This window comes from Pelophylax lessonae (assembly GCF_965119305.1).
Source record: "Pelophylax lessonae genome assembly, chromosome: 4".
In the NCBI taxonomy this organism is placed as follows: domain Eukaryota; kingdom Metazoa; phylum Chordata; class Amphibia; order Anura; family Ranidae; genus Pelophylax; species Pelophylax lessonae.
Genome location: NC_138771.1, coordinates 490,983,123 through 491,004,648, shown reverse-complemented (window position 1 = coordinate 491,004,648; position 21,526 = coordinate 490,983,123). Strand labels below are relative to the sequence as shown.

Sequence of the window (21,526 nt, the reverse complement as noted above, 5' to 3'; positions counted from 1 at the left end):
GGAATCACACAATTTTCTTTCCTTCCACTCATGGTGGAAGGAAAGAAAATTGATTTATGGCTTGCCTAATGGCCGGAATACACGATAAGAAAATCGGCTGAAAATTTCCATTCAGCAAAGGATCGGCTGATATTCTACTCGTTAATGCCCAGCCATCAGTGACCGATATCGATATTGTGAATGAAAAATATCATTTGAAAAAAACGAAAAATTCTGTTGTCTCGTTTGCGAACGAACGATATTCTATACCTTGGTGTTAAGGTTGTTCATTTAAAATCTGTAGAACATCATCACGCATGCACTGTTTCGATGGTCGGCAGTCAAACGGTCGGGCAATATTCGGCCCGTGTATGTTGGCAACGTTTTCGACCAACGAACACTTTTTCATAAATTGGTGGTCGAATGATTGGGCGATATTCGGCCCGTGTATTCCAGCCATAAGAGGGGATTTCTCGCACTTTGGAGAGCTTTCCTCTCACATCCTGTAGTGTCTATAGGACAGATAGTGAAAGACAACCTCCTCAATGGGGCACAGATAGCAAAAAATGACTGAAAAAATGGCTTGAGATATACTTTAATCATCCTGGAGACCAAGGCGTGAGTACTCCATTTCTAATAAGGATTTTTTAGAATCCCCCCCTCAGCTCTAGTAATTGTCTGGCGGCTTTTCTCAGAAATCTGCATTGAGCTTGCAGCCAAATTAAAGGCATCCCCTGCAACAGTGTTTTTATGGAGCATTAAACTGAAATGTTTTTGCAAAAATAAAGGAATGCTTGTTTAACTATTTACAATGTGTAAGCTGATCATGTGGTTATAGCAGGCAGACTCTCACACATAGCTTACTTGCAGAAGGTACAAGAGCAGGTGTATCTTAATAAAAAGTTTAATAAATACTTAAAAAAAATATATATAATAATAATAATTATATATATATAAATATATATATATATATATATATATATATATATATATATATATATACACACACACACACACATACACACACAGAGTATACTGTATATACACTATATAACCAAAAGTATTGGGACACCTGCCTTTACACTCACATGAACTTTAATGGCATCCCAGTCTTAGTCTGTAGGGTTCAATATTGAGTTGGCCCACCCTTTGCAGCTATAACAACTTCAACTCTTCTGGGAAGGCTGTCCACAAGGTTTAGGAGTGTCTATGGGGATGCTTGACCATTCTTCCAGAAGCACATTTGTGAGTTCAGGCAACGATGTTGGAGAGAAGGCCTGGCTTGCAGTCTATGCTGTAATTCATCCCAAAGGTGTTCTATCAGGTTGAGGTCAGGACTCTGTGCAGGCCAGTCAAGTTCCTCCAGCCCAAACTCACTAATCCATGTCCTTATGGACCTTGCTTTGTGAACTGGTCCAAATCATTTGGTGGAGGGGGGATTATGGTGTGGGGGTATTTTTCAGAGGTTGGGCTTGGCCCCTTAGTTCCAGTGAAGGGAACTCCTAAGCGTCAGCATACCAAGACGTTTTGGACGATTTCATGCTCCCAGCTTTATGGGAACAGTTTGGGGATGGTCCTTTCCTGTGACTGCGCACCATGTTGGACGAGGAGGCCTGGCTTGCAGTCTCTGGTCTAATTCATCCTGAAGGTGTTCTATCAGGTTGAAGTCCGGACTCTGTGCAGGCCAGTCACGTTCCTCCACCCAAAACTTGCTCATCCATGTCTTTATGGGCCTTACTTTGTGCACTGGTGCGCAGTCATGTTGGAACAGGAAGGGGCCATCCCCAAACTGTTCCCACAAAGTTGGGAGCATAAAATTGTCCAAAATGTCTTTTTATGCTGATGCCTTAAGAGTTCCCTTAACTGGAACTAAGGGGCCAAGCCCAACCCCTGAAAAACAACCCCACACCATAGTCCCCCCTCCACCAAATGATTTGGACCAGTGCACAAAGCAAGGTCCATAAAGACATGAATGAGTGAGTTTGGGGTGGAGGAACCTGATTTTCCTGCACCGAGTCCTGACCTCAACTCGATAGACCACCTTTGGGATGAATTAAAGCGGAAACTGCGAGCCAGGCCTTGTCGTCCACATCAGTGCCTGACTTCACAAATGTGCTTCTGGAAGAATGGTCAAACATTCCCATAGACACACTCCTAAACCTTGTGGAAAACCTTCCCAGAAGAGCTGAAGCTGTTATAGTTGCAAAGGGTGGGCCAACTCAATATTGACCCCTACAGACTAAGACTGGGATGCCATTAAAGTTTGTGTGTGTAGAGACAGGCGTCCCAATGCCTTTGACAATATAGTGTGTATATATATATTTAGTATATATTTGATTTTGACAAAAGTTGTCTTCCTTGCTTTTAACAACACTGTTTTTGAGAGCAAGGAAAGCGGAGTTTGTAATATCACATTTCTTTTCTGTGTCCTCAGTAAATAGTTCAAATTGTATCTATATAAGATAAAGGACAACTTTGTGTCCAGAAAGGTGATACTGCCAGGTGTTGGCCTCATGAATTCATCAATGGGGGATTAAAACATTTCTCAGGAAATCCAATAGACAATCTCGGTGTGTGTTCCCTTCTCTTGTCAATGGCTCTCTTGTCTCAGGTTCACCGCCGGGGTGATCGGGAGGGAGAGGATGCCCGCCTTTGAAAGACTGCTGTGGAGGGTCTGCAGGGGAAATATTTACCTGAAATATAGTGAGCTGGACACCACGCTGGAGGACCCGGTCACTGTAAGGAGCAGAATTATACTGTATCTCACCTCTGTCCATTATTGGCCACTCTTGGCTCTCGCCTAAGGGCAGACATAAGTTATAAGTATGGAACTAAGCAATTTGTGGCTGAACATTAATAATTTCACATGTCAAATGTAATTTATCATCTGGCCCCACCGCTTGTAATTTTATAGAGATTTATGGCCACCCAAGCACCTTTACTGTGTTACTGAACAATTGTAGTGATCATATGACATCACAGTTCACACTTTTGATCACATGGTAACATCACACTTCCTTTGACTACAGCAGCTCTGGGTGATCACATGGCACAATGCTTTGCCATCATTTACTTCATTGGCTCTGAATGATCACATGACACCAGTGCACTCCCATCTATTTTGGTTATTAATGATCACATGATATCAATAAAGTAGTATTAAATCCTCAGAATCTTTAGCCTAATCCATTGAGCCCAATAAAATAAACATTCCCCAGTAAACTATTTGATAAAAATCTTACCCCAGTGCTTGCAGTATACAACCGAATCCTGTTCTTTCAGTGCTGCTTTCCTGAACTTCTAGTCTTCACAGGAAAGAGTTATAACAGTGGACAGTGCAGTCTCCATTCAGTCTGTTACCTGGAGAAAGGAGGGGGAGGACACCATCCTATGCTATGGGGCTGATAATGAATGTGGCTGCTTCCTTAGCTCACATTGATCCTCTTTTGTATTATAAATTACATATTACAATTTTCTTTTCACACTTTTTCCAGAAAGAAGAGGTGAAGAAAAACGTTTTCATCATCTTCTACCAGGGAGATCAGCTCAAACAGAAAATAAAGAAGATCTGTGATGGGTGAGTGGTGACCCCCCTTCCCCCAACCAATGTTCAGAGCTCCACCTAGTGGTGGTTTTTACTATGAATCTAAAGGGTAATTCCACTTTTGTGGGGAAAAAATATCAGCAAATAAAGAAAAAACAATATAGCAAATACAAATGCGACACAAATTATATTGTGATTTAAGGTTATTAAAAATGACCTTTCCTTTTCAATCTGCAGCTCTTGTAACTTTCTGAAAATGCAACGCAATATGTCTACCTGGAGCTGTTCTGTACACAGAATGTGTACTGACCACCCCAGAAACATCATTTCCCTCTTGTGTGATTGGCTCCCCAATTTTCCCAGACGTCTGCCTAAGGACAAGTCAGATTTCTGGCATCCCCTGCAACATAAATGTCATTTTTGGTGAGATACTCCCAATAGGAACACGCCTAAAGGGATGCAGGCCCAGGAGATTTCCTCATTAGAGCCCTGCAGCTGCCACAGCTGATAGATAATTATAAAACCACTCCCACTAGACCCACTCAGCACAGATGAACAAACAATGATTGCTTCAGAATAACAAAAGGTAGGAATCTGCAACAAAGTTTGTTAAAATCCTTGTAATGTACATAGATCACCCAGAGGGGAATGTTTTTTGCTGAACAAAAGTGGAGTTTCGCTTTAAATAATAACTGAGTGCACATTCGAGATGATAAAACCAAACCTAAAATGTGGAGTTGCTTCTCACACCCGTGAGCCTTTGATACATGTTCACAATCCTTTGGATTTTTGTTTTGACTTTCTATTCTGTATTTGTTTATTTTTGGCACAATTAATATATCGTTACAGAAGAGCACAGTACATGTAATCACTTGAACTTTCACATTTATTTGTTTTTTTCAGAATATTTCACAAAAATATTGTACGTTTAGGCCCCGTTCACATACAAGCGACGCTACTTCGCACCGCGACCTCCGAGGTTGCGGTGCAAGCAGCGCGCCGCGACCTCGGAGCGGCTGCCACAGACTTCATAACATTGAAGTCTATGGCGGTCGCCTCCTGGTCGCCCCAAAGAAGCTCCGGACCCTTTTTCTAAGTCGGAGCGACTTGTGTCGCTCCTATTAGAACGGGTCCGCAGCTTCCCTATGGGAGGCGACCTACGGCGACCTGTGAGGCGACCAGGTCGCCTCACAGGTCGCCTTAGTGTGAACGGGGACTCAGTTTGTTCATGAGATTGCATGTAATCTTTGTAGCAGCGCAAACACATAATTTCCTTTTCTTTTCTGCTAAACAAAACAGCTTTTTCTTAATTTCCCGTCACTCACAAATAAAGCCATATTTTATGCACACAATTTGGCCAAAAGTATGTAAAACCCCCTTTACGAATGGGTTTAACCACTTCAGCCTCGGAAGGTTTTACCCCCTTAATGACCAGGCCATTTTTTGCGATTCGGCACTGCCTTACTTTAACAGAAAATTGCGCGGTCTTGCGACGCTGTTCCCAAATACGATTGATGTCCTTTTTTTCCCACAAATAGAGCTTTCTTTTGGTGGTATTTGATCACCTCTGTGGTTTTAAGATTTTGCGCTATATAAACAAAAAAAATGTGACAGTTTTGAAAAAAAAATGCCATATTTTTTACTTTCTGCTATAAAACATTCCCAATAAAAATTTTTTAAAAATTTAATTTTTTATCAGTTTGAGCCAATTTGTATTCTGCTACATATTTTTGGTAAAAAAATCCCAAAAAGCGTATATTAATTGGTTTGCGCAAAAGTTATAGCGTTTTCAAACTACGGGATAGATTTTTGGACTTTTCATTTATTTTTATTAGTAATGGCGGCAATCGGTGAATTTTAGCGGCACTGCAACATTTCGGCGGACAGATCGGACACCTAACTGACATTTTTGACACTTTTTGGGGACCAGTGACACTAATAAAGTAATCAGTGCTAAATAATATGCACTGTTACTGTATAAATGACACTGGCAGGGAAGGGGTTAATACTGGGGGTGATCAAAGGGGTTCAATTTATGCCTAAAGTGTTTACTCCCTGTGGGGGGGGGGGGATGGTTCTGTGACAGGTACAGAGATATCAGGATGTCAGCTTAGCTGAAACTGCTGATCTCTCCCTGCCTGTCTGACAGAAGATCCGCCTGCTTTGTTTACATAAGCAGGCGGGTCTTCTCTCAGTTTCTCCGACGTTCGTGGGAGGGCAGCGCAATCGCCGCCGCTCCTCCCGCGGCCCGCCTCCCGCTGTGTCTAACGCCGAAACCGCGTGCACTCCAGTCACGTAGTACTACATGACTGGACGCAGCCGAGCCGCCCTGCCACAGTAATATTATGGTGGGCGGTCGGCAAGTGGTTAAATTGGAAGTAAACTATTCCTTTCCCCCCCCCCCCCTGCAAAGTAAATGCATAATGTGCTAGTATGCATCGCATACTAGCACATTATGTGACACTTACCTGCAATGAAGCCCGCGATGTCCCCACTGCCGGCCGCATCCATCTTCGTCTGTCTTCCTTCCAGGTCTGCGGACTCCGGCTGTGTTACTGGCCGGAGCCGCGTGACATCACTCCCGCGCATACGCGTGGGAGCCACCGGTCGTGGCACAGGGCTCTGAAGAAACGGCAGGGGCATGCAATGTAAATATCTCCTAAACAGTGCAAGTTTTTTTTTTTTTTTTAAACAGTGCAAGTTTAGGAGATATTTACGGCACCTATAGGTAAGCCTTATCATAGGCTTACCTATAGGTAAAAGTAATCAAAGTGAGTTTACGACCACTTTAAGGGTTTCCAGTGAAGAATACTGCAGAATACAAGGATATTTAAGACAATTGTACACTTCCAACCTGGTAGTAATTGGTTGGGGAAGGTCCTTTTCTGTTCCAGTATGACTGTACCCCTGTGTACAAAGCCAACTTCATAAAGACATGGTGGGACTGATTTAATAAAACTGGAGAGTGCAAAATATGGTGCAGCTCTGCATAGAAACCAATCAGCTTCCAGGTTTTTTTGTCAAACCCTAATTGAACAAACTGGAGTTAGAAGCTGATTGGCTATCATACACAGCTGCGCCAGGTTTTGCACGGTGTGACTAGTTTGGTGTGGAGGAACTTGAGTAACCAGCACAGAGCCCTGAAGTCCATCCTACTGAACACCTATGGGGGGAATTGGAATGCTAATTGTGAGGCAGACTTTCTCATCCAACATCAGCCCTGGACCTCACAAATGGGTACAAATTCCCACAGACAGAAGAAGGGTGGAGGCTGTTATAGCAAAAAAAGGGGGGTGATCCATAATACGGGCCACGGATTTGGTATGGAATGTCCAATAAGATCATATAAGTGTAATGTTCAGGTATCTGAAGACATTTGACCATAATATAGTATATTTTGGATGATCTGAGGTTGTGTGCTGTTGTTACCATATTAAAAACAATCTCCCATGAATCTGTATATGTCTCAGAATACACTTCAGACGTCTGTAATGTACTTTTCTAATATGTAACCGGTCTATCCGTATGTGATCCTTCCTGACGTAAATTTCCTGTTCCGTACAGTTTCAAAGCCACAGTATATCCTTGCCCAGACACGGCCAGTGAGCGAAGAGACATGGCAGCTGATGTGAATACCAGGATTGAAGATTTAAATGCTGTAAGTGAGCAGTAGAGACCCCACACCTCGGAATGATAAGACTTTTGTTACATTTAACTAACACCGTATATATGCACTCTGACAAAAAAAAAAATGTCATATAGAACACACTATTGGGATTTAATGCAAAGACTTTTGGGGGGAAAAAAACTATTTATATGCTTCTTATTTATATTTTTTTAATAAAATGTTTTACTTCATATTTGATTTCTGTTGTGGGTTTAGATGTATTTTGTGGTTATATTCTAATCCCAGGAAGTCAATACGTTGTCACTGCATCTCCCTGCAGGTTATCACCCAAACCGAATCTCATCGCCAGCGTGTCCTGCTGGAAGCGGCCCAGAATCTCAGCAGCTGGACTGTTAAAGTGAAGAAAATGAAGGCAGTGTATCATGTACTAAACCTGTGCAACATTGACGTCACCCAGCAGTGTGTCATTGCTGAAATCTGGTGCCCTATAACTGATAAGCAGCGCATCAAACGGTCATTGCACCTTGGCATGGTGAGTGTACGAGGGATATATTTATTCAGGTAGCATATAATATATATCTAGTATGCAGTGATGTCACTCCTCTCCTATATAACATAACTCTGCAGACTCTGATATAAGGGTTGCTCTGGGAACTCTGATGTAAGTGGGGGCTCAAGTTAGCAGAGCCCCTCTTATATTACAGTTCCCCTTTACACTAGAGTCTGCAACATTCCTTCTTGCATCAGAGATCTAAGTGTTTTCCCTTAAATTAGAGTCCCTAGAGTTCTCCATTACATCAGATTCTGCAGAGTCACCCCTTACAGTGTAAGGGAAATCTGCCAATTCAGATGTAAAGGGGAACTCTGCGTATTCAGCTGTAAAGGGGAACTCTATGGATTAAGATGTAAGGGCAAACTCTGTAGATTCAGATGTAAGGGGAAATTCTGCAGATTCAAATGTAAGGGGAAACTCTGTGGATTCAGAATAAAAGGGCAACTCTGCGGGTTCAGATATAAAGTGGAATGCTTCGGATTCAGATGTAAAGGGGAACTCTGTTGATTCAGATATAAAGGGGGAACTCTGTGGACTCTGATGTAAGGGTAGACTCTTGTGATTAAATTCATACGATTAGAAATATTAATAAATCACACCATATATATATATATAGTGTACACTACGAAAAGAGGGGGGTCAGGGGGGGCCTTCATGGTTTCTTGCACGGGGGCCTTGAAGGTTCTAGTTATGCCTCCGATATAACTTTTATGTGGAGAGCTGTGATGTCACTCCTGCATAATATAACTTATATCTGGAGAGCAGTGATGTCACTACTGTATAGTGTAACACATGTGGAGAGTGATGTCACTCATGCATAATATAACATTATGACTGGAGAGCAGTGATGTCACTTCTGTATCATACAAGGTATACCTGGAGAGCAGTGATTTCACTCCTGTATGATATAACATAATTGGAGAGCAGTGATTTCACTCCTGTGTGATATAACATAATTGGAGAGCAGTGATTTCACTCCTGTGTGATATAACATATTTGGAGAGCAGTGATGTCACTCCTGTACATTATAACATATCTGGAGAGCAGAGATGTCACATGACTTAATGTAAGCTTTTTCTATACCAAAACCTTTTACTCACATGTCTTGTTTTCATGGCAGGAACGCAGTGGTTCCACCATTGCTCCCATTCTTACCAACATTCCCACCAAGATGGAGCCTCCAACCTTTAACCGCACTAACAAATTCACTTCTGGATTTCAAAACATTGTTGATGCCTATGGAGTTGGAAACTACAGAGAGATGAACCCAAGTGAGACCAAAACTGTAAAATGTTGGGAAAAAAAAATCTCTGAAAACCTTTTATGATTATTCCCTTATTGTGATATTTGTGAGATTCCTCTATTGTATAACCCATAGAACCCAAAGACTCTACTAGTATAATTTTGTTATTGGCAGGAAAACTGAGCAGATAACCCCAGTGTTTTCCGAAAAATACCCTAACAAAAATCACCATACCTCATCATACACATGGGGAAATATATTAAAACATGAGAAGCTATATGTGGCCATTCTTGCTACTAAACATGTCAATAGTGAGGTCAGGTCAACACACACCTCATGCTGACTCCTAGAGTGGCACAAATGCTAACTGATCTGTTCGCCCTAGGCCGGTCATAGACAGAGCAAATTAAATTTGCTCGATTCCCCTTGAAAAAAGATAGTGTTCCCAAGAAAATCCATCCTACCGAGCTATTGTTTTCTCCTAGCGGGGGGGGAAAGGCCATCCCCACCAGGGGAAGACAATCATTATTGCTAGCAGCTATAACAGCCACTTTCAATATTCGCATGTAACGTCCGGTAGGCTGGTGGTACCCAAGTTGATCGATCGATCAACTTGGTACATTCAGCCTGCCCATTAACGGGTCGAATCTCGGCTGGTACCTGCTGAACCAAATGAGATTTGAGCTGTCTATGGCCGGCTTTAGGATACGTACTTCCCACTTATTCCTTTTACAAAACAGCCACCTACACTGCAAGCTTGAGTAAAGCCCCGTACACACGTACCGATTGTCGGCCGAACGATCGGCCGTCTTTTGTCCAGGGCTGTCGTGTCTGTTGAAAACTGCAAAAGACTGCACACTAATTTTGTCGGCCAACAACAGCCGACTGCAGAAGTGATGTCATGTGATGGTTAACTTTCCTTGTCTTTTTTCTTTTCTGAGCATGCCCAGTCTTGCTCATCTGCTGATTGTCGGCCGAATTCTGTACTGACTGACGCACAATCGACCGTTCTGTTGTCGGCCTACAAAAATTTTAATGCCTGCACGACAGATTCTGTTCGGCCGAAAATGCGCTGTCGGCTGTCGGGAGCATCATACTAACAAGCCTACAATCGGCCGATCGGTCGGCGGCCGAATATTTGCGGCCGACAATCGGTACGTGTGTACGGGGCTTTAATCTATTAGCTGTTCTATAATAGCTTAGATATAACAACTAATTTCTGATGATCACAGCTGAATTAATAACTAATCTAATGACTGTTAAATAATGTGAGCATTAAAGCGGTTCTAAAGGCAAAAGGTATTTGTTTTTTGCCTCTGGGTTTTACCTTGGGATCGCACGTACACGAGTGTCCCCATAGTAAGCGGCTTGCTCTGGGGGCACTCGAAGAAGAGGAGGAGTGGAAAGTGCGAATGGAGGACCCCAGAAGAGGAGGCAAGTGGCTGCTCTGTGCAAAACCATTGCACAGAAAAGGTAACTATTACATCTTTTTTATTTTAGGGAAAAAAAGGAAGGTTTACAACCGCTTTAATGAAAGGACGTTCCTTAAGTCCTGAATTTCTCCTTTGAAGTGAATACGTGTTCTTTCCTTAAAGTGAGGTGGATAGAACAAATTATAAATAGTGTGATGTTTCCTTTTATGTTTCTTTCTGTAGCCTCCTATTGCCCTCTACTAAAAATGTATGATTATTTGTTGCAGCCCCCTACACCATCATCACCTTTCCCTTCCTCTTCGCGGTCATGTTCGGTGATTGCGGTCACGGCCTGGTTATGTTCGGATTTGCAGCCTGGATGATTTGGAAAGAGAAACAGCTTCTGGCGGCTAAAGTTGACAATGAGGTAAGATTCAATAATAAATTCTTCTCAATTTATCTAACAGGCCAAAAATAGATTTCCCTCTAAAGTCAAGTTTTATCAAAGACAAAAATGCCCTAGAGCAGGGATCCTCAAACTACGGCCCTCCAGTTGCAGAACTACACTTCCCATGAGGCATTGTAAAACTCTGACATTCACAGACATGACCAGGCATGATGGGAATTGTAGTTCCTGAACAACTGGAGGGCCATAGTTTGAAGACCCCCTGCCCTAGCGTGTGTATGCTCCCAAGGGTAGCTCATTCTTGGTTTGCAGGTATAATGAATAAAGGGACAAATCCAAAGGTATTCTAGGGATGCCTTCTTTCATATCATATTGGGGTTGATTTACTAAAGGCGAATAGACTGTGCACTCTGCAAGTGCAGTTGCTCCAGAGCTTAATAAATGAGGTAAATCTTCCCTTTGAAAAGAGTACCCAATCACATGCAAGGAAAAAAAAAAAAAAAAAAAAAAAACTGCATTTTTCCTTGCATATGATTGGATGATGGAAGTCAGCAGAGCTTCTGCTCATTTACTAAGCTCTGGAGCAACTGCACTTGTGGAGTGCAACTGCACATTACAAAGTGCATAGTCTATTTGCCTTTAGTAAATCAACCCCATTGTCTCCTCCCCTCAAAACATTTTTTAGTACGTTCTTCCAGGCAATTAAGCTGACCATATATGGTTAGAAAATCATTAAAAAAAACTGTTGTATTTGATAAAGACCTATCGAATATACATACAATAACGGCATCATTGTATCAAAATATTTCCCCCCATTGTCGACATATTATTAATCGTTAAAGCGGTAGTATACCGCTTTTTGTGACTTTTACCTACAGGTAAGCCTATAATAAGGCTTACCTGTAGGTACAATTAATATCTCCTAAACCGGCATGGTTTAGGAGATATTTGCACTACATGCAGCCGCTCACGCGAGCGGCGCATGCGCTCTGAAGGTCCGGCGGACCTTCAGCTTTCCTTGCCGGGAGCTTGCCGGAAAATGACTCCCGCGCGCAGGCGCGGGAGTGACGTCATCGCGACTCCGGCCAATCACAGCGCCGGAGCCGCCGAACCCCGGAAGAGACACCGAGGGATCATGTCAGTGCCCGCAGCGGTGTCCGGGGGTCCATGTCGGGGCTTCGTTCTAAGGTAAGTAATTCATAATGAGCTAGTATGCGATGCATACTAGCTCATTATGCCTTTGTCTTGCAAGTTTTTTATTTTTTTAAGTTTACAACCACTTTAACAACATAAATGGTACATTTTTCATTGATCAATGGAAAAAGATTTTTTGACCTTTGTTAACCCTTCCACTCGCCAAATATATTTAAAAGAAAGATCTTTCTTTTCGTTGCTTGTGCTTCCTGGGCTATATTTTAACACGCGCATGCGCTGTAGGTTTTCTAGAACGGTTTCTGATCAATTCCACTACTAACGTTTAGAAAATCGATCGTTTATGCTACAGAAATACTAACGTTTCGAAAGTTGAACATTTAAGCATATCAAGCACTTTTTCAAACTATTTTCTTTCCATGAATGGCCATCATAAGGCTTGTGCTGTATAGTATTAATGAGTGTTAGGCTGACACAACTGGATCTAGTATAGTACAGTCTGCTGTTTTCTCACAGGTGCATTTATTATTTAGCAACTTCAGCTCTTGTACCAGTACATACACTATGGGCCAGAACAATTTTTACATTTCCTCTATGTGCACATTTATTTGGAAATAACTGTCATATTTTTTTAAGATAACAAAGTAATACATACATTGTTTTGTTTGTTTGTTTTTTTTACTATGCTTTCATTTGACAATGTTGGTTTGCAAAAAATTATTTTATTGTCTATGTAATCTACAGACAAATATACATAAAACATGAAAAAATCTAGTGTTTCCTTTAAGAAAAATCTACAAATAAAAATTATAAATTTTTTCTATACTTTGTCTTGTCTAAAATGACATGTATCACAATTAAAAAAAAAAAAAAAAAAAGTATCACGGAGAGTACTTGTTCCTTTTCAAGTGCGCTAATCAATTACCAACTACAATCACCCCATAAAAAAAAATGACATAAAAAAAAAAAAAAAAAAAAATCATCTTTAAATAGCAAGTAATGGGCCAAGGGGAAGTAAGAGTCAGTAAGGGCTTATTAGCGTTAATCATGGGTTAATAGGAGTCAAATAGGAACACATTTTATTTTAAAAATGGGAATTTGCAAGGTTTCTTTAGGTAATACCATATGCAGATTGACGGTCACACCTTTGACCTGCATATACTGTAAATGAAGTATCAAATGAACAATACATTGTAGCATTGTATATACACTTTTAGACTGTTAATATACACAGGAATGATTGCATTTTGACAGCCAGTCCTGCTGTGTAATACAAAAATCTGAAAAAATCTTCTAGGACTCTTAGATAATAATAGTTTGTGTGTACCTGTTTTATGATCATGAGTTGTTCCCCGTTTCATAGACAGCAAATCTTTTTTCCAGCAGCTTTTCAGATTAAATTTCTAATATTAATGAAAGGAGATGCCAAAGGGGGGTGGTACCATTGTGTGTGATGGCTGGCTGGAGAACAATATTAGTTGCTGTCTGACACCTTGTATGTGATGCATTACTTTGTCACCTACACTCATTAAACAGTTTCACATCTAATGCTTTTCCTCCTTCCACCTCCAGATCTGGAACACGTTTTTTGGAGGTCGATACCTGATCTTCCTAATGAGTATTTTCTCCATTTACACTGGCTTCATCTATAACGACTGCTTCTCCAAATCCTTTAACATGTTTGGCTCTGCCTGGTCTGTTCGGCCCATGTTTGTAAAAGGCAACTGGACGTAAGCATCTACTACATCTATGGGTCATACCATATACAGAGACACAGGGGTCATCCCATGTCTACGGTTAGGCTGGCATAGGTAGGGTTATTCCATGTAGAACTGGTATTTCAGTGTTTGGTGGAAGTTGAAGATTCAGGGAATCCAGTGGCGACATTTTTGTACTTGAGTCTAGGATCTTCATGCAATTTATTTTATTTTGACAAGGATACAACGGGGGACACTGCAAGGTGAGCAGCGCACCAAACCCTACCAATACTGAAATATCACATTAGGGTAGCTCAGTGGTGTATTTTGGTTTTGTGCTGCCCTAGGCAAGACTAAAAATTGGGCGCCCCCCCCCCCATGTAAATTTGCTTACTCCTTTTTTTAACGGATGTGACTCCCTCCAAAATTAACCACTTTACCACCGGAGGATTTTGCTGTCTTCCATCCAGGCCACTTTTTGCGATTCGGCACTGTGCGACTTTAACTGACAATTGCGCGGTCGTGCGACGCCGTACCCAAACAAAATTTACGTCCTTTTTTCCCACAAACAGAGCTTTCTTTTGGTGGTATTTGATCACCTGTGCGATTTTTACTTTTTGCGCTATAAACAAAAAAAGAGCATTTATTTTGAAAAAATAACAATATTTTTAACATTTTTTTATATGAAATTCCCCCCAAAAAAAATGTAAAAACCAATTTTTTTTTAAATTTTTGGCCAATTTGTTTTCTGCTACCTATGTTTGGTAAAAAAAATCACAATAAGCGTATTTTGATTGGTTTGCGCAAAAGTTATTGCGTTTACTAACAATGGGAAAGATTTCTGTCATTTTTGGTGTTTTTTTTTTTAACGCGTAATGGCGGCGATCTGCGATTTTTTTTGCGGGACTGCGACATTGCGGCGGACAGATCGGACCCTTGACTGACATTTTTGACACTTTTGGGGGTACCAGTGACATTACTGCAGTAATCAGTGCTATATATATGCACTGTTACTGTAAAAATGACACTGGCAGGGAAGGGGTTAATTTTATTGGAGAGGGGGTTAATGTATGCCTGGTGCTTACTGACGTGTGGGGGGGGGGAGGGGACTGAGTGAGTCATGGACAGATCCGATGTCCAGCTATGCTGAACTGTCCGATCTGTCACTCCCTGTCACTATGGAGATCCGCCCGCTTGTGTTTACACAGGCGGGCGGATCTCCACACTAGATCCCCGACGATCGGGGGAAGAGCGGCGGCGATCGCCGCTGCTCCTCCCCTGGCCCGACTCCCGCTGTGACTGAAAACAGCGGGAGCGAGCCTCCGGCGGCGCGCAAGCGCCGCCCAGAAGGGGGAGTGTCTGACGACGTAGTACTACGTCGTCAGACGATAACGAGCCACTCTGCCGCAGTAATATTACTGTGGGCGTGGTAAAGTGGTTAAAGGACTACAAGTCCCAGCATGAACCCCTGAGATCTCACGAGGGGGATGAGAGGGGGGTGGAAGAGAGAGAGAGGGGGTGGGTGGGTGAGGGAGGGAGAGAGAGGGGGGTGAGGGAGGGAGAGAGAGGGGGGTGAGGGAGGGAGAGAGAGAGGGGGGATGAAAGAGAGAGAGAGAGATGGGGGGTGAGAGAGAGAGAGAGGGGGGGTGAGAGAAAAAGAGAGAGGTGTGAGAGAGGGGGAGAGAGACAGAGGGGGGGGGGTGAGAGAGGGGGGGTGAGAGGGGGGGGGTGAGAGAGGGGGGGTGGAAGGGGGGATGAGAGAGAGGAATATGAGAGAGAGAGAAGGGGGATGAGACAGAGAGAGAGAGAGAGAGGGGGGTGGGTGAGAAGGGGTGTGAGAGAGAGAGGGGTGAGAGAGGCGGCTCTAGCAACCAGTGGCCAATAGAGTCTCTGGTGGGGGGGGGGGGCGGCTTTTTGCTGCCCCCCTGGGCCTTGTTGGCCTGGGCCAAAATACAGCACTGGGGTAGCCTGAACCATTTAAACAATACCATTCATGATGAGTGACATACTTAATATTCATCTGAATGTTTACCGAAGGGAGGGAGAAGTGAAGAAGAGAGAATTCCAATCTAAAAATTTAGCCAGGGGAAAGTTTTTAAAGATTTTAGTAAAGATAAGCCAAAATTTGTAACTTTTTTTTTGAATATACATGTATAGAGTCCTGAAAGTATTTATTGTAATGAAATAAAAATGTATGCACAAAATTTGCTTATGTGCAAGCAGGTCTGTATTTGGACTCCACACTGTCCATACTTGAATGATGGCACCCTTTTGTGCAAACTCTGCCCCTTGTGTGATTATTTTAGTACAAACTAATAATGTGATAAACTATTGGAGACAGCATGGGTTTTGGTAAGGAGAGTTGGTTTCAAGTTTCCTGAGCTATAAAAAGTATTCTGACCCCTATCAGCATCCCCTGCATCTATCCCTTTACATCCCCTGCACTCCATCTCATTACACTCCCTGTCTCCACTGCACCCTATCCCACTACACTCTCTGCATCCCCTGAACCTCATACCAATGTATTCCCTGAATCCCCTGCACTCCATCTCATTACACTCCCTGTCACCTCATCCCACTACACTCTCTGCATCCCCTGAACCTTATACCAATGTATTCCCTGAATCCCCTGCATCTCACACCAATGTATCCCCTGCCCCCTTTCCCATTACACTTTGCACCGCCTGCTCGCTACACTCCCTGCATCCACTGCCCCCCTTCCAACATAGCCTCCTGCATTCTCTGCACCCTTTCCCACTGCACTGCTTACACCCCTTCCAACTACACTGATAACATCCCCTGCATACATATTCCCACTATAGTTCTCATAAAAAAAATAGACAAAATATCCAGAGGAGGCCAAGAGAGAAAACCAAATTTAAAAAATGGTCATTAGAGTTTGTAAAGTTTGCGGCTTGAAGCTGGTCTCTCTGCCCTAGCCATCCTAAACACTGACAAATGAATGTATTATTGTAAATTCGTCCTTTAAAAGCGAATTGGTTATTCAAAGTTGTGCATATTGCAGCATATGCACCTAGTTTTTGAGTAACAGAGGATTTTGGGATAGAATTCAAAATTCTCTGTCCAGAAGTTTTATCTTCCTCTGATTGCACTGGCTCTGTAGAGATTTCCATATTTTGAATGACATTGGCTTTCTCCTCAGAGTTGATCTGCTCCATCATACAACTGACCTACAGCTAGACCCGGTAGTGCCCGGGGTCTTCTCTGGGAACCCCTATCCCTTCGGTATCGACCCGGTAAGCACCTTTCCTGTCTCCCCAGAAACTTTGCAGGTGACCTGAAGTCCTTTCTGATCTGGAGTCCTTTTCTCTTAATTCAGATTTGGAATATCGCCAAGAACAGGCTGACCTTCCTAAATTCCTACAAGATGAAGATGTCTGTAGTTGTAGGAATCACTCAGATGGTGTTCGGTGTCCTACTCGGCCTCATAAATCACATGTAGGTTTGGTTCGGCAAACACCACATTTTTCTAAGGCCAGCAAAAACTGTCAACATGTGTTACACCCTCTTACTTTGTTCCCTTTTCAGAAACTTCCGGAATTACATGAACATCATCCTACAGTTTATCCCGGAGATCATATTCATCATTTGCCTCTTTGGGTACCTGGTCTTCATGATCATCTTCAAATGGTGTACATACAATGCGTCCAACTCACAAATTGCTCCCAGCATCCTCATCCACTTCATCAATATGTTCCTCTTCAACTACAATGACCCGACCAATCCTCCACTCTATGAGCACCAGGTGACTGGTCCTGTAACTTTGATTTGTCTTGCATTATTATACAGTTCACTTAACAAGTATTCTGAGAATGGAAAAGCAATCCAGCAGATTTTATCTTAAATAGCATGTCTTCTTATCTGTTTAGGAAGTGATGCAGGTTCTCTTGATAGCCACCTACATACTGATGTTTACGATGCCAGGAAATTGGTGGCTTGTACTTCATTCTTTGAGAAGGGATAGGCAACCCCCCCCCCTCCGCCCCCCCCCCCCAATACATAGAAATACTAAGTAATTTTCGTCACTGCAGCAAATGAAAGGACCTGTGGGGGTAGGGGGTGGGGGGAATGACCTATTGACAAAACCTATCACTTTTCCCTGAATGGTCAGACCACTATAAAAATCTTTAATTAAAGCCCAAGTGAAGTCATAAAAATTGATATTCATAATTTAGATACAGTATCTCACAAAAGTGAGTACACCCCTCAATTTTTTTGTAAATATTGTATTATATCTTTTCATGTGACAACACTGAAGAAATGGCACTTTACTACAATGTAAAGTAGTGAGTGTACACCTTGTATAACAGTGCAAATTTGCAGTCCCCTCAAAATAACTCAACACACAGCCATTAATCTCTAAACCGCTTGCAACAATTGTGAGTACACCCCTAAGTGAAAATGTCCAAATTGGGCCCATTAGGCCATTCATGCTCAACATCATATCCAGAGGTTGTCTTTGAGAAATAGACGTATGAATGCTGCCAACAATGCTGCAGAGGTTAAGGGGTGGGGAGTCAGCCTGTCAGTGCTCAGACCATATGCTGCACACTTCATCGAATTGGTCTGCATGGCTCTCATCCCAGAAGAAAGCTTCTTCTAAAGATGATGCACAAGAAAGCCTGCAAACAGTTTGCTGAAGACAAGCAGAATAAGGACATATATTACTGGAACCATGTACTGTGGTCTGATGAGACCAAGATAAACGTATTTGGTTCAGATGGTGTCAAGCATGTGTGGAAGCAATCAGGTGAGGAGTACAAAGACAAGTGTGTCTTGCCTACAGTCAAGCATGGTGGTGGGAGTGTCATGGTCTGGGGCTGCATGAGTTCTGCTGGCACTGGGGAGCTACAGTTCATTGAAAGAACTATGAATACCAACATATACTGTGACATACTGAAACAGAGTACGATCCCTTCCCTTCCGAGACAGGGCCACAGGGCAATATTCCAATATGATAACGAGCCCAAACACACCTCAAAGATGACCACTGCCTTGCTAAAGAAGCGGAAGGTAAAGGTGATCGACTGGCCAAGCATGTCTCCAGACCAGGGGCGTAACTAGATTTCTCAGGGCCCCGGTGCAAGAAATCATGAAGGCCCCCCCCCCATGGTGGGGAGGGGGGTGTGATCAGTGGCGGCAGTGGTGGGGAGGGGGGTGGGATCAGTGGCGGCGCCGTGGTGGGGAGGGGGGTGTGATCAGTGGCGGCGGTGGTGGGGAGGGGGGTGTGATCAGTGGTGCCGTGGTGGGGAGGGGGGTGTGATCAGTGGCGGCGGTGGTGGGGAAGGGGGGTGTGATCAGTGGCGGTGGAGGTGGGGAAGGGGGGTGTGATCAGTGGCGGCGGTGGTGGGGAGGGGGGTGTGATCAGTGGTGCCGTGGTGGGAAGGGGGGTGTGATCAGTGGCGGCGGTGGTGGGGAGGGGGGTGTAATCAGTGGCGGCGGTGGTGGGGAGGGGGGTGTGATCAGTGGCGGGGGTGGTGGGGAGGAGGGTGTGATCAGTGGCGGGGGTGGTGGGGAGGGGGGGGGGTGTGATCAGAGGTGGTGATGGTGGTGAAGGGGGGGGGGTGAGATTAGTGGTGGCAATGGTGAAGGGGGTGGGATCAATGGCGGTGGTGAGGGGGGGTGATGGTTGGGAGGGGGGTGGGATCAATGGCGGTGGTGAAGGGGTGATGGTGGAGAGGGATCAGTGGGGGCGATGGTGGGGGGGGGGTGGAGGAGGGGTGGGATGTGGTGTCATCCTCCCCCACCACCACCACCTCTGTCTTACTGATCTCATCCCTACACCCCCCAACACCTCTGTTGTAGATAGGGATGAGATCTGTTCTGTGGCAGGCATGGGTCTGGGATCATTAAGAGGCAGCAGTGCAGCAAGCCAGCAACAAGGGTGGAGTTTGGGATCAAAAAGGCAAGTTAGTTCACTTACAATTAGCACTTAGCAGTCGAGTCGGTCAGTCAGCTTCCCCCTCAGTCACTCAGCAACTCCAGCCAGGCAGGCACACTTCTTCTAGCAGGCACAGCATGTAGTCTCTTCACACTCGAACTCCTCCTCCCCCTGCACTCTATTGGTGTCACTGCCTCACTGCATCAGCTCTGATTGGAGGATCGGCATGGCTGGGGGCGGTGCAGGCAGAACAGCAGCAGATTGCAGCTTTCCACAGAAAACTGGCCGCTTTAGACACCTCTCTCAATCCGCCCCCCCCCCGCCCGCACAACGATTGTCTCTCAGGCTCAGCCAGACAGCCACTAGCGAACACGGAACAGTCAGGCGGACAGATGGGCCCCCTCACGCCACGGCCGTAGTAAGAGAACGGGGGCTGGCGGGCCCCCCCTCAGATAGCGGAACTCCAGGGCCCGGTCGCAAGCGCGACCGCTGCGACCCTGATAGTTCCGCTACTGCTCCAGACCTAAACCCTATTAAGCATCTGTGGGGCATCCTCAAATGGAAGGTGGAGGAGCGCAAGGTCTCTAACATCCACCAGCTCCGTGATGTCGTCATGGAGGAGTGGAAGAGGACTCCAGTGGCAACCATTGAAGCTCTGGTGAACTCCATGCCCAAGAGGGTTAAGGCAGTGTTGTAAAATAATGGTGGCCACACAAAACAGTGACACTTTGGGCCCAATGTGGGCAAATTCACTTAGGGGTGTACTCTGGGGCTGCATGAGTGCTGCCGACACTGGGGAGCTACAGTTCATTGAGGGAACCACAAATGGCAACATGTGCTGTGACATATTGAAGCAGAGCATGATCCCCTCCCTTCGGAGACTGGGCTGCAGGGCAGTATTTTAAGATGATAACAGCCCCAAACACACCTCCAAGACGACCACTGCCTTGCTAATAAAGCTGAGGATAAAGGTGATGGACTGGCCAAGCATGTTTTCAGACCTAAACCCTATTGAGCATCTGTGGGGCATCCTCAAATGGAAAGTGAAGGAACGCAAGGTCTTTAGCATGCACCAGCTCCATGATGTCGTCATGGAGGAGTGGAGGAGGACTCCAATGGCAAACTGTGAAGCTCTGGTGAACTCCATTCCCAAGAGGGTTAAGACAGTGTTGGTAAATAATGGTGGCCACACAAAAAATTGACACATTGGGCCCAATTTTGACATTTTAACTTAGGGTTGTACTCACTTTTGTTGCCAGCGGTTTAGACATTAATGGCTGTGTGTTGAGTTATTTTGAGGGGACAGCAAATTTATACTGTTATACAAGCTGTACACTCATTACATTGTAGCAAAGTGTCATTTCTTCAGTGTTGTCACATGAAAAGATATAATGAAATATTTACAAAAATGTGAGGGGTGTACTCACTTTTGTGAGATAGTGTATTGCAATAATAATCTTTTTAATCCCATATCTTCCCTCTTTCTTAGACGGCTCCATCTGAGGTTTCCATTAGACATAGACAGGAGCTTCTGCTGTGCAGCCTCTTTAGATAACCCATAGTGCCTTGGTTAAAAACAAATCACCCCAAACCTTTATAGTTTACCTTTAATGGTTGACGAAGCATGCAGCCAGTAGACCAAACTCCCATTCTACCTGCTTCTTTAAGGTCAGTTACTTACTAGTTAATGACACGAGGATAAGGATGATGTTTAGTTCATGTTTGAATTTGTACAGTAAGATTTTATCTGTCTGTTATGTATGAACTCCGCTCACAGGCTTTTTGTTTTCCTCCAGCAAGAGGTACAGAGTTTCTTGGTGATATTTGCGTTGATTGCCGTTCCCTGGATGTTGCTGATTAAACCATTCGTCCTCCGAGCCAATCACCAAAAGTCGCAGCACAGGGTAAGTGGCAAATGCTCCTGAAAAACCAGCAAATAGCATTTATTAAAAGTGCAAGTTTATTTTTTCTCCAAATTCTTCACATAATTAAGAGCCCCAGAACCTACAT

The 21,526-nt window shown here is 43.9% G+C and overlaps 1 protein-coding gene across 1 annotated transcript in view; it reads left to right on the top strand.

Annotated features, from left to right (window-relative positions):
• ATP6V0A4 (ATPase H+ transporting V0 subunit a4) overlaps positions 1-21,526 on the top strand; it is a 59,855-nt gene that overhangs the window by 9,837 nt on the left and 28,492 nt on the right. Inside the window, exons 6-16 of the mRNA XM_082255255.1 lie at positions 2,591-2,717; positions 3,474-3,556; positions 7,088-7,181; positions 7,471-7,683; positions 8,825-8,975; positions 10,647-10,786; positions 13,490-13,647; positions 16,778-16,871; positions 16,955-17,073; positions 17,164-17,380; positions 21,313-21,420. Of these exons, the coding sequence (XP_082111381.1) occupies positions 2,591-2,717; positions 3,474-3,556; positions 7,088-7,181; positions 7,471-7,683; positions 8,825-8,975; positions 10,647-10,786; positions 13,490-13,647; positions 16,778-16,871; positions 16,955-17,073; positions 17,164-17,380; positions 21,313-21,420 (1,504 nt within the window). The remainder of the gene's footprint in view (positions 1-2,590; positions 2,718-3,473; positions 3,557-7,087; positions 7,182-7,470; positions 7,684-8,824; positions 8,976-10,646; positions 10,787-13,489; positions 13,648-16,777; positions 16,872-16,954; positions 17,074-17,163; positions 17,381-21,312; positions 21,421-21,526) is intronic.